Genomic DNA, 14188 nt, shown 5'->3' with positions numbered 1-14188 from the left:
TGTGTGTACAGGTTTTGTAAGACTGCGTATGTGTGCAGTGTGTAGAGGCCAAGGGACAACCTTAGATGTTCCTCAGAAGCTATCCATCCACCTTGTTGTTTTTTTTTTTAATTTTTTTCCTGAGATAAGCTTCTCTCTAAGACCTTGGGCTCCCAGTTCAGTAGGGCTGGCTGAGCAGAAGCTCCAGCAATCCTCCTGTCTCCGCTTCTCTAGTGCTAGAGTTCCAAGTACGTGCCATCACACCTATCTCTATCTCCCTGTGTGCTAGGGATTGGGTTCCGGTCCTCACACCAATATTCAGGTATCTTTACTTACTAAACTCTCTTCCCAGACTCTAGAAATTCCTGTTTTAATCAAAACACTTTTTTTTCAGTCTCAAATATGCAATCGCAGGTAGGCTTCCACAGAATGAAAGAGAGTAAAGCCACAGTGCCGGGATTGAAGGGAGCAGGGAGGATTGTCCCTCTCGAGATTTCCCTTTCCAGCCTGTACCACCCCTAAAGGAACCTAAGCCCCTCCGACACCAACCTTTTCTGTATCACAGATGCAGAGGCTGTATCAGGCTTGTTGCATATCCTGCACAAGGTCACCCAGACACCATCCTTTCCCCATAATGCCTCCAAGAGCCGCAGTGGATCGTGGGAGAAAAGCTAACCTCCAAGCAGTGGCACTTCCATGCTCTGAGCTTCAGGACCATGGGACACTGCTGATGTTTCTATTATGTCGTCCTTACCCCTTTCCCCATCAAATAATGACAGAAACACTTTACAAAGAAAACGCAACAAGACTTTAAGGGGAACCCCAGTCTGAAACTTATATACAATGGGTGCAGACTTGAAAAGGCTGCCCGCCTGTTAATTAAGTCAGTTAAGAAAATGTGACTTAAAGGGACCACAAAAGCAAGTATTTTGGATGTAAGTCTTTGTTCCTTCATATCTGAGATTTCAACTCCCCATAGCCTGGGGTTTCCCAAAGTGAAGAATTACCAATGTCTTTACCTGTTCCAGAAGATGGAGGAGTGACAGATCCCGGACTGTCATCTTCGGGCTCTGAGACAGTGACAGTGGGGACTGTATCAGGACTTGGCTTCAGACACAGGTCTTGCTTCTCAGGGGTTGTCTCCTGGGTGGAAGTCATGCCAGAAGGTTCGATCTCCGTCAGGGTAATCTTGACAGGGGCAGAGACCAGAGGTACTCTGTGCTGCTCATCAGAGAGATCATCTATGTAAGGAGCAAAGGTAGATTCTTCAAATAAGTGGTCCGTGATGATCTTCCCCTCCACAGGAACTGGTTGGTCAAGTGGACTAACCCCTTCCAGTTTTGCAGAGATTTCGGTGCCCTTGTCTTTTAAGTCCAAGTCTTTATCTTCTAGCCCCAGGTGAGGCTGCTCCTGGCCTTTTGTCTCCTGCGGCCTGGTTATGTCAATGTATTTATAGGCTTCTGCTTTCATCTGGTCCAGGGGGTCAGCTAGGGTCTTGTCCACTTCGGTGGACTCAGCAGGAGTCATCTCTATTCCTGAATCAGAACTCAGTAAGCCGTGTGACTCCACTCCAGGCACTTCTGATAAGGAGGGTCCGGGGGTCCCCAGTTCCTCAGGGCTCTCTGAAGTGGTGATGTGGCCATTTTCCTTCTGAAGAATTCCGGTAAAGTATGCAGGGTCCTCCTGAGCTGGATAACGGATGTCAGAAATCAGCGATGTGTAACATGCCCCTTCCCCATCTTTTAGGGCTGAGGAGGAGGAGTGGTCCAGGGCATCGGGAACAGCTGCCACACCTGTCAATCAAAATAACAGCGGATCATGAGTAGTCTGTATGGCTGGAGGTTTCTCTCCTGCCTAATCTACCAGCTGGCCCTCACTGAGGAAGTACAGCATCCTTTCTCAAGACCTTGGAGCCTCAGCATACTAATCTTCCTTGTCTACCTGATAGTATACAACTCTGCTGTTTTCCAGGCAATAGACCCCAGCAGCTCACTGACTTCAGCATCTACTAACTACCTTAATAAACTCTGATCATTGACTCAGTTTGTTAGAAAAGAAACTCTCACCACATTCTATATTCTTAATAACAGCCCTTGAAGTAGGGTGGGAATGGAAGAGACTACAGTTTGTGAGCGGTTCATCGCATAGACAGCTGGGAAGGGCTTGCTCCTGGAGGCTCACAGATCTGTGCTTCAAAGGACTCTAGAGCCTGGCCTTCTCCTCCAGGGCTCCTGCTGCTTTCAGATTAAGCCCATCATCCATTGTCTATGGGAAAACGCACACCTAGTTTGGAGTCTCATCCCAAAGTGTCATTAGCTCAGTAGTATGTTTCTATAATTCTTCAGTTCACCCTTGCTGCTCCTCTGCATGTTTGCTTCCATTGAACTCATTTGCTTTCCAAATTGCAAGCCCTTGACTCCTCTGGCTGCTACAATCTTTCCTCCACAACCTTCTGCAGAATTTCCTGGGGCTTAACTTAATGTTTGGCTGTGGGTCTCTGCAGTGGTTTCCATCGGCGGCTGGGTGAAACTTCTCTGATGATAATTCTGCTAAGCTCCACTCTATGAGTATAGCAGAACATTATTAGGAATCATTTCATTGACTTTTTTTTCCAGTCATGTTTGTTCAAACCCAGGTCTCTGAGTCACCTTTACCCCTGCACATTTTATAGGCAGGACAAATGGCAGGCCAAATGTTATATGCTTGGATTGGTTTCTGCCTGGTCACAGGAGGTGGCCAGTTCAGGCTAAATAACCCCTCTTGCTAAGAGTCTTAGCTGGGGTCACCCTTGTAGATTCCTGGGAGTTTCCATTGCACTGGGCTCCTACCTCACCCCAAATACCCCCTTTTCCAGTCATCTCTTCCAGTTCTCCTCCTCCATTCCCCTCTCCCAACGTGACCCCTCCTGTTCCCATTCTCTCCAGCCCGCAGTCCACCAGTGGAATCCATTCTGTTTCCCCTTCCCAGGCAGATCCAAGTGTGCTGCCTTTGATCAGACCCACTCTTACCCACACAGGTAAATAATCTATTCCAGCTAGAGTCACCCTGTTACTCTCTCTTGTCCTCATCCTGCCTCGTACAGATTTCCTTCCTCTTCCCAGCAAACCTGATCTCTATTTTCATATTTTTAACATCCCAATGAGTTTTATTAGAGTTCCTTATGGGATCATGGGTAAGAAGTTGTTTACAAGAGCATGGGCACGTTGCCAGTGGCATGTGCCTGAAACCCCAGTGTGGTGGAAAGGGGGAATAGATGGATCCCAAGGGGGCTCTTGGGCCACTAGCCTAGACTAGTGAGGGGTACTGACCCTCATGACCTAGTCCTCTTCAAATACTGTCTGTCACATTGGTTATAGATGCAACATATAAATGTGTAGGGGTATGACATTCAGACCACAGCTCTGATGGTGCCTGCAAAACCACACCCTCTTGTTCTCGTCCTCATTCTTATAGCATGGAGTGGACAGTAATCACCCACTGTATGGCTTATCCTTACACAGGTCCATGGTACCTTGTGATAACTTCTCAGCTCTTGGAGTTTAAGGCTCATGACTGGCACATTATACTGTATAGTAGGCATCCTATACAGATGAATGAATGGATGGATGGATGGATGGATGGGTAGGTCAATCAATCAATCAGTGACTAGACTCGTGGAATGAAGCTACTAAGACCAAAGTAAAATGAACAGAAAGCTACAAAGAGCACATTTTAGCCTTGCACTTGGGAAACAGTGAACAAATGTGTGTTATCTGGCAATGGAGCACGTGTGACTGCTTTAGATAGTCTGACAAAGAGCGGAACCTCTACTTTGTGAAAGGCTGGGTGGCACAAACATAGGAAGCCACTCTGATTTTTGAATTGAACGACAGTCACAGATCACTGTGCTCTGACACCCAATGTCCTTCCTTCATCCTTTCCTGTAAAATAGAATCAATCATCCTGGAGGCAATGCCTCAGATATTGGAGGCTCCCAGATCCACCCTGAAAGAAGGGACAGAGTCCAGATGACATTAGTAGTGTTTGAGAGTGCCTATAAATAGAACCAACAATGGAGAGGACTCTCTGCCCTGAAATCCTGACCCAGCCTGCTTGGTCTTACTCAAAGGCTCTTCATTTCAATTAGAAGGATTGCTACCCCACTGCGAATCCTGCCAGCCAGCGGGAGCCAGAAGTGGAATAGTCAGTGTGAGAACCCCAGCACTCACAACAGTTATGGAAGGTTATAGTTCCAAATACCAACAATCCAACAGTTTAATATTCCTCCAAACAAAACTCCTAAATGTCTGAAATTTAAAAAAAGAAAGGAAAAATATCCAGAATCAGTCCTAAAGAGTTACAAAGCCAAATGCTGAAACCTAAACAAATTCCCTAAGTCAGAATTCCCACTGAGCAGAACTGGTTCTACATGAGGGTTGAGAGCTGACGGCTGGGGAAGAAGCAGAGAGTTTTCAGTCGTACACAGGATGCCTGAGTGCATGACTATTTGCTAATACATTTTATTTTTTACTTGGAGGGAATTTCCAGGAAAGCCCACGTGGGTGTCTCAGTGGACTAGCTCTACCCCACAGAAAATAAGAGTGAACATCTTCTCTGTGGAGAGGCATGCGCCCCACAAGAAATCCAACAATAAAGATTCATTGTGATGCAAGGTATCAACATATTGTTAAAGATTGTTATGTAAGCCTGCTGAAGAGATTACTACTGTGTAATAGCCTATAATCAATCTCTGTAATATACTTCTTCATGTGTTGAATTTTGTGATTTTTCTGTTATTTCAAATTGTCAGCATGCATGTTATAATTTGTTATACCACATATTTCGACTTCACATCAATTCCAGAATTACTCATATAAATAATGTATTGTGAGCTCCTTTTTTATTTTCTAGTGTTTGAGAATTTCATATGTGACACCTGTGCTTCCCCCCCCACTCCTTCTGTGTCCTCCCACTGCCTCTCAAATTCATGACCTCTTCTTCTTTATCATTATAAATATATGTGTATGTTATATAAAATGTGTTATATAACATATCATGTATTATATAACACACACATATATATGCCTATACAAACATACACACACACACACACACACACACACACACACACACACATATATACATATACACATACATCTCTATATCCTGCTGAGCCCATTCAAGTGTTGCTCATACATGTACGTAGGTAGGGATGACTGTTTGGGATTACCTATAATGCGGCTTGTTGCTGGAGAAATTGATTCTCTCTCATCAGCATGTAGATGCTTATTTAGGGGTGGAGCCCTGTGAGATTTACCCCAGCCATATTAACATGTCAGTTGGCCTTGTCATTGTGTGGGTCCTGCTTAGGCAACAACACGGCTAAGATTTCACGGGTGTAGGTTGCCATTAATACATAGAAGCCACTATCTCAGGGCAGGCATCCTGGTCCCCTATTCTGACAGTCTTTCTGCCCCCCTCTTCCATGCTAGTCCCTGAGCCTCATCTGTAGGGGTCGTGGGTGGGTGTGTCAATTGGAGCTGGACACTCCACGGTCAGTTATTCTCTGTATTTTGGAGGTTGTGGATTTCTGTTACAGTTTCCATCTGCTACAGAAAGGATCGTCTTTGGTTCAGGGTGAGAACTACACTTATCCGTGGCTATAAAGGTAAGTATTTAGAATGCAGGTGGGAATTATTCTAGTTCAGTCTTCCTTAGGATCCATGACTTTTCCAGCCAGGAGTAATTGGCTGCGTTTACAGTACCAGACGTGAGCTCTTTCCTGTTGAGCAAGTCTCAAGTCCAATTAGATGGCTGTTGGCTACCTACCCACCCCCGTGATGTAAATAGCACTATTGCACCCATGGGAATATCTTTTTATTCCAGTCATTATTACAGTTGTAGGCTTTACAGCTAGGGAGAACTATTGATTGTTTTTTTCCTCTGAGGCAGCTTGCATAGAAGCTGAAGGAACTAGGGGAGCTAGTCCTCAGGGGGGGGAGGCTTTCAGGTCCATTCCAGTTTGATTTCTCCAGGCCTGTGTCCAAAGTGTATGCTGTCTTCAGCCTTAGGGTCCAACTCTTCAAGTTCTGGGAAGCAATTAAGCAATAGCCTATACTATTTCGGGCCTCTTCCTCTGTATTGTCCCAGCAAAAATTTCCCCAGCGCTTTCCTGTGTCCCCTTCATAGCTCCTGTGCCCCACCATTACCTTCTCTAGGGACTCCCAACCCTATGATCCTTTTTGACTTTCCTTGTTTCTGCCACCACCCCAGGGTCTATACTCAAGACCTAAAGATTCCTAGCTAAGAATCACAAATAAGAGAGAACATCCAGTGTTAGTCCTTTAGTGGTAGTATATTGTTTTCTCGAGCAGGCATGTTTGAGAGAGTGTGGAATTTCCTGCAGGACACTACTCCTAACTTTGCTCATCAAGAATTTGTCAAGCAAGTTTGTTTCCAGACTGTATTTCTCACCTAGGTCATTTTATCTGCAGCAATGAACTTAGTTGCACTCTGAAGGCAATGACTAGCCCAAGAATGAGATGAAGTGCTATAGAAAGATCTAGAACTGATTTCCTGATACCTAACATGACATCATGGTGATCAGACAACTGACAAAAGGCAGGCAGATCTCTGTGAGTTCAAGGTCAGCCTGGTCTACAAGAGTGAGTTCCAGGACAGCTAGGTCTGTTACACAGAAAAATCCTGTCTCAAAAAGAAAAAAAAAAGGCTAGAGACAGCTAGTGACTACTGGAAGAAAGGAGGAGGAGGAGGAGGAGGAGGAGGAGGAGGAGGAGGAGAAGAGAAGGAGAAGAAGCCTTTTTCAGGGATAAGCCTCCTTGGTTGACAATACAGAGTTATCAGCCCTGAAACTACATATACCCCAACAATATAAAAACATACCTAACATGGTGTATTCATATAGTTTTCTGTGTGTGCATGTATGTGTACAACAATAATAATTTTTTATGAAAGAGGTTATCAACTTAAGAGTAGGTGAGGATGTGGGAGAGGTCCTATTTCAATTTAAAAAACATTAAAAATGTAAATGTCTGCCAGCATGAGATGGTCAACACAGAATGAACTCAATGGTATTTTTGCAGGGGTTTGTCTCAATGTTTTTGAGGGGGCAGTTATTTTTGCCATATAGGGCTTTTGCTTATCTATTATGGTTTCCAATGCTATGTTTTTATGGAATTTCTATGTGTCTCTGCATTTGTGTTTCTCTGGTTTTTTCTTAGACTCTTCTGTTTGTTTTAGTTGTCTGTTTTTCTTTATTTTATTGATTTTATTGGGCTATATATTTTTTCCCTGCTCCCCTCCCTTCCTCTACCCTCTCCCATGGTCCCCATGAGAAAGAGTGTGGATATCGATGGGTGGAAAGGTGGGAAAGGTCTGGAAGGAGCTGGAAGAAGAGAAACCATAATCAGAATATTTTGCATGAAAAAATCTATTTCAATAAAAAAGTAAAATTATAAATAAAAAGTTCTCTGTTTTGGTAAAGGAAAAGAATAGATTGTAATAATATTTTTCTATGTGAAATGTAATTTGATATAATTCTTTTTTGGATAATTTGTAAAAAATTTTAAAATATATAATTCTAGTGCAGTTAAGTGAATATACTATATAATTAGCAGGATCTAATGTGTTTAGCTTTGCAAGTGTGATATGAGTGAGAAGAAGAAAGAGAATTACAAAAGTAAATTTTGTTTGAAAATGTACCTCTCCCCCAAAAGCCTAACAAATCACCTCTAGGTCTGTAAGCAAATTTTTGTAAATCTAATAAACTAAAACAACCATCAATATAAATCTATTGTATCTCATATACAAATAAACTTCTTCATATTTCAAATTTAAAAAGTTGTCTAGATACTCAAAAAAAAATTAAATTACATTTTTAGAATTATATCTAGAAGATTTTAACTTTCAGTGTTTAATTTTTCAAGGTTGTTTTTTTATTCAACACTCTGGATCACGGCATTTAGAACTATTATTTAGAAATATTGACCAAACTTGTGTAAATCACAGCTTATTCTTTCAGTTTTCTCATGCATTTCACAAGGGACCAGGTTAGAGTCACGAGAACACTGAATGACCTAGTGCTTCGGATGTAGCCACATCCCCTTTCCTTTGAGTGACACGCCCTGAAAATTTCCCAAGATCCTTGAGTTTGAGGTGTTCCAAGCCTAATGAGTGCCTATTAGGTGGGAGTCTTGCAAACAGAAAGCCCTCTGGACAGTAAATTATGAGACAGCCGAGCCCTGCGGGGATTGTTGGAAGCGAGCAGCAGAACTGAACCTTGGGGCTCGGGAAAGCCAATTAATTCTTGTCAGCTCTTCCTGCAGAGCCGGCAGATGTGGGCACTGAGGTATCCACTCAAGAAGCTGCTTAGGTAGAACCTGTCCTGTAACATTGTTCAACAAAAGCGCCTTTCTTGTCTAGCCTACTACATATGCACGTCTTGTCGCTACGTGTGCATGCATCACTATTATATGTGCACGTGTACACACATATTCTAAAGGAGCTTCCAGGAGAGCCTCAGAGGACCAGATGGGGAAGATCTAGCTACGGAAATGAATGTAAATATATTGTGTGGGGGTACCTACACACTGATGGCGCATGGGGGGTCGGGCTGTGGCTCTGAGAAGCAAGATGTCACAATACGTAGTGGCTGCCATGTGAGCCTGCCTGTATCTATCCTGTAACCCACTTTTTTTCTGTGTTGAATTTTCTTCTGCTCTTTGAGGCTTTTGTATTACAATTACAAATTTGCTTGCCTCTTAATGATTCTTTTGTCCTTGCTCCCCACCCCCAAATTCTGAATAATCCCCTTAATTCTTTGTCCTTTTAAAGATTGAAGTTTTTCAGAGTGTACAGAGATCCCTCCAAAAACATCTGAGTTCAGCAGTTCCTTTGCAGAACTTAGAAGCCTGGTTTATGCAGAGGCCACTTCACACCAGGAATGAGCCTGTGACTCCACAGATGCCCCGCACGTGGGAGCCAGGCAGGGAGGGCAGACGGAATTCTGTGACCTGAAGGCTTTTGAAATGATGTTTCCAAACTTTCATTCTATAAGAAAATTTTAGGAAAGTGCTTATAACAAACACGGAAGGATCCAAGGGTCACAATTTAGTCAAAGAACGAAAACAGTGCCATCAAGTCACACACACACACACATACACACACACGCACACATGCCCATGCACGCACACACACATGCACGCACACCCATGTGCACACACATATACATGCACACATGCAGCTGAAGGCCATAGAAGTGTGCATACAAGCAAGTGCAAAGGGCAGATATTTGATTTTTACACTACTTTGTTTTTAATGCTCTGGCTGCAGAGGAATGTGAGGACAAAGAACATTTCCTGAAAAGTTACTGCCTTTTTCCTAAGAAAGGTTTGGGTCCTAAATCCCCTAGCTCCACACTAACTCCTGCTCATAGGATGGAGTTCATTCCAAGGGGCAGCCTGCTGTTGCTGCTTCAGCAGTTTGGATTCTAGCTCTGCTAGAATGCCAGCAGTTGTGAGACTCGGGGCAACTTAACGTCTTAGAGCTTCAATTATTCAATCTTTAGAACGGGGAGAGCAGTAACAGCGCCCACCATTCTGAGCTACTATGAGAATTAAATGAGATATGATTCAGCTCTTTCTGACCCATAGTATCACTCAGTAAATCAGAACTTTTGATTTGATTATCTCAGTTTTTGGGAAAGGACATAGCTACCACCCTTTGGATGGTTTCTTTATCTCTACTAACATGCTATAGGGGTAGTTTGTATCAGAAGGTACATGTAGATGATCCCCGCTTTGTTGCTCTCTGGGATCTGCCTTAGATGCTGACGTCCCCAGGACAAAGTCACACTGTTCTACATGACTCCTTGAGTTAGTAATGACAGGGATAATGGTCCTGTTACCAACATACAGTTGACTATGTTGAACATGAAAACTAGAAATTTGCCAAAACTTTGTACAGGAAAGAGGTGTGGGTATTTTAAACCTACGGGTGAGCTTTCTCGTCTGTGGACAGAATCCATTCTACCCATAGGAGCTGAGATGTGGGCCTGTGGCTTATGATGATATGATAACTCTATACAGCCCTATCTTACTGTTCTGAAATCGAGACGTGGAAAACGCTATCAAAAAAAGACTGATGATAACAAAATTTTTTTTTTAATCACAAAACTTGGCGTGTCCTATAGAAACATTTGTTTTACCTCTCTCCCCAAAGTTACAAAAATAAACAACCAAAACCACCAAGAAATGTTTGAATGGAACCACTATGAACAGGCACAAACTAACAAACAGTAAGGAGAGTGGACAGAGAAGTTAAAACTTACAATGGACACAGGGTCAGAATGTGTGATTGGGATGAGCGTGCATGCATTCTCCAGACTCAGCTTCTTAGGCTGCCAAGGGATGGATGTGTGTGGCCTTCACAGGGAGCGGGGGTCAGGCAAAGACCCTGGACATGAACACTCGCTCATCTTTCCTAGGTGCTACCCAGTCAGCAGGCTGGGGCTAAGGATGCTGAGATGCCGATGTCAGCAGAGCCCTCTGTGAAGGATGGGTCCGCCAGAGAAGCCCAGGAGCCTTTATGTCTTCTAGACAACATTCCCCCGGAATTAAGTATCTTGTACTTTAACCTGACAAGCAGGTGCTGGGATAACCAGGCACGCTCTTTCTTTGCCAGCTGTGCCCACAAGACAAGGATTTTTACCACGCCTGCCTAAGACCCTAAGCCAAGGCTGACAACATTCCCTGTAGTTTAAGCATGAGCACCTATTCTTTAGCCCACAGCTCACGGCTTTATTTAAAGCTTATCTGTTAGAGTCATAGGTTTAGCTCTGGGAATTGGAGAATTCATGTTTAATAAAAACTGCCTTGAAAGATCTCTCTTTATTTCCGCCAAGTGCCAGGGTTTGCTTTGCTGAGGAGTTTTCAATTAAGCAAACTAATTCTGTCTGAGGAAACACCCAACCCACAGTCAGACCACGCTGCACATCTCAGGGTTCTCAGCAATGTTAAAGAAGCAGAAGGCTGGGCGGAGGGTCTGGACAGGTAAGGCATTTGTTTATTTTAGGGCTTCTCTTTGTTCGTTCTTTTTTGCCTGCTGTCTCAACATGGAAGTGTGATCCTGTGACTTTCTATAGAAGACGATCATTTTGGAGGTGGTGGTCGAAGTCAATATATATGATTTATTTAGCTCTTAAAAAAATTCCCTGAAACTCCCCATAGACCTTCAGTTGATCTTTGTAAAGCATCATGGTGTAATGCAATGTTCACAGCACACGTCCACTCATTCACAGCATGCAGTTTAGCAGTTTTATGTGTTTAGGGTTATGCAACCATTCTACTGCCTTCTAATTTGCCCGCTGTCACAGATGCATCCTGCTCTCTGTGTTTTGATGTAGGGTAAGTACTAAGATCTCTCTACCATAAAGAACTATCTATCTATCTATCTATCTATCTATCTATCTATCTATCTATCTATCTATCTATCTATCTATCTATCTAATCTATCTATCACCTTTGGGGCCATTAACAGCCATCTAAATGGACTTAAGATTCAACAGGAGGAAAATCATGCCTGATGCTGGAGACCTACCCAGCTCCCCAGGGCTAGTGAGGTCATGGATCTTAGAAAAGAATCCACTAGCCTTACTTTTCCAGCGCAGCACAATTCCTTGCTATATTCTAAATCTGACCGTAAGACCCCAGCTAAGTGTACCCACCAGCCCTCATCAGAGAAGCCTCTCTTCACGGCAAATGGAGACCATCGCAGAAACCACAACTGGACACAATGAAGAGATCAACAGATCGTGGGGGAGGCTAGCCTCAGGGGACACACCTACATCACAGCTCCTGTATCCATGGCTCAGGGAACATGGCAGAAGAGGAGACAAAAAGATTGCAAGAGCCAGAATACCAGGAAGTCTACTGTGAACGTTTCTCCCAGAAGGGCTCCATAAACAGGATCAGACTAGCAGGGAGATTCTCACAGGGTCCCACTCCTAGATAAAGCAATTCACGAGCAATGAATGACTGACGGGAGAAGAAGAATTCGCCTCTCCAAGGGATGAACCCCCCTGATATTGGTTATCCAATGCACAGTGGAACCAGGCACACACAAACAATAATAGCAGATCCAGCAGGTTGTATTTTTATAGATTTGTGTACAACACATACACACACTATCAACTTGGGAGTGGGTGGGGACATTGGAGGGGTTTGAAGGAGGGTTAACGGGAGAGGCTGAAGGAAGGAATGGGAAGAAGAGACGTGATGCAATCCTATTTGAATTAAAAACATACCAATGTGACAACACAGGACATATAGTCTGATGCAACAGGGCATAGTGAGAAGTGCAGTTACATGCTTTGGTGTATTTAGAAATATTGTTCTGTTGCTGAACCGTCACGGGTGACAGAAGATTTGGTGGGAGACTGGACCTCATCAAAATACTGAACTTCGATGAGTCATTCAATCCTCATGAAAGCCCAGTTGCTCACATATAATGGAAAACTGCAATAACCCTAAGCATTGCTACGTGTTAAATGAGACCCTTTTAACATGGATTTAAATGGATTATCTCATCCCAACCCTGACAATCTGCGAAGATCACAGGCTGAGCCACCGTGCTAGGAGGATGCATTCTGAAAAAGTCGGGTCTGTTCCATTCACGAAACAACTGGAGCTTGGAGCTGTTACAGAACCCGCTTTATGAACATAAACCAATGTGCAGACCAAGAACTCAAGGCTCTAGGTCACATGACCCCAGGGCTGATGCTAACAGCATTGTTCTTGCGATTGCTGAGAGGACTGGAGGAGAGAGGATCATGGGTGGCAGGCTTCTTAAACAAAGCCAGCGGCCCTAGATTTAGAATCACATCCCAACTAATGATGACAGTAAAGTAGCAGGAATCAGTCTCTGTCAATCAATGTCCATTGCCCAAGAAGAGGGCTGTTATTCTAACAAGGAAGTGTACAGCAGGATTTATGCTTGCCCAAGAGTACATTTACATAGGCTGAACCTTTTTGAGATACCTCTGCAAAAAGGCTGCTCTTATTTTTAAAGGCAATTATCCTCAGCTCCATCACTCTGCCCTGGTACAGCGAATGCCTTCTTCCTACAGTTTTCAGACTCTAGCTCACACGCCCTGCTAGTCATGAGGTGCCTGAAATTTTAATTTGGGGCTTTGAGCATTGCTCATTTCAAACATAACCTCGTGTTGGAATGCAGGCTATAAAAATAGAAATGGGTGAATGACATCTTGGGACAAATTTGCATAAACCTGGAACTCAGGATACACACCTCTTGTTTCAGAGGCAAGCCTTTTCCTCTTAGGAACACACACTCACTCTCTCGTGCACTCTCACAGTAAAAGTAGGGTTAGGATAGGGATGCAGCTTAGTGGCCAAGTGCTTGCCTAACATATGCAAGGCTCTGGGTTCCATCACAGCATTTTTTAAAAAGAATAGATATAATATATGATATATATACTTTGGTAAATTATAGATAAATTTATTTTACAGTTGTATATAAGTAATATAAAATATAAATTTATAGCTATATAAATTATAAATTCAATTATGTAAATAAAATTGTATATAATTTTAAACTGTATTATAATTTTAAAATTATAAACATATACCATATAGTATATACACATATAATTTATTGTATTACATGTGTAGAAAACTGGCCCTAGTTTACATGAAGCTATAGTATGAAGCTTTAATTAAGGAAAGGGACGAGAAAGACTCATGCCCTCCAACAACAACATCATTCATCTTACTCCTCTGAGCTGTCTGGTACAGGCCACGGTAACCTGTGCAGCTATGACAGGACAATAACTCAGCCACTGATGTGCCAGGGTTCAGGACTATCGACCTAAGTGGCTCTCAGTACTCAGGAGACCCTCCTGCTTTTTTTTTTATCCTCATGAAGACTACAGCTGTGAATTAAAAGCACATCTCAAAACAAACATCCTTCCTCACAATGATGCAACATTCCTATTTCAATCAGCTACACGTTTTAAAGAAGTAATTAAAATACTGCCTTCTTGTGTGAGCTACTTGACAGTCAATAAAAATACAATGTGTTTTGAGGTTCTGATGGAATGGGATGAGGGCTACCCTTGTGTTGGAATGGGATGAGGGTTGGTCTTGTGATGGAATGGGATGAGGGTTGGTCTTGTGATGGAATGGGATGAGGGTTG

General features: G+C 43.1%; 1 protein-coding gene across 1 annotated transcript in view; it reads right to left on the bottom strand.

Annotated features, from left to right (window-relative positions):
• The window catches only part of Rtn1 (reticulon 1), a 215737-nt gene that overhangs the window by 105201 nt on the left and 96348 nt on the right, over nucleotides 1-14188 (bottom strand). The window contains exon 2 of the mRNA XM_013346088.2: nucleotides 999-1772. Within this exon, the coding sequence (XP_013201542.2) occupies nucleotides 999-1772 (774 nt within the window). The remainder of the gene's footprint in view (nucleotides 1-998; nucleotides 1773-14188) is intronic.

The sequence above is a fragment of the Microtus ochrogaster genome, chromosome 1 (assembly GCF_000317375.1).
Source record: "Microtus ochrogaster isolate Prairie Vole_2 chromosome 1, MicOch1.0, whole genome shotgun sequence".
NCBI lineage: Eukaryota > Metazoa > Chordata > Mammalia > Rodentia > Cricetidae > Microtus > Microtus ochrogaster.
This window is presented reverse-complemented; position numbering and strand designations above follow the sequence as displayed.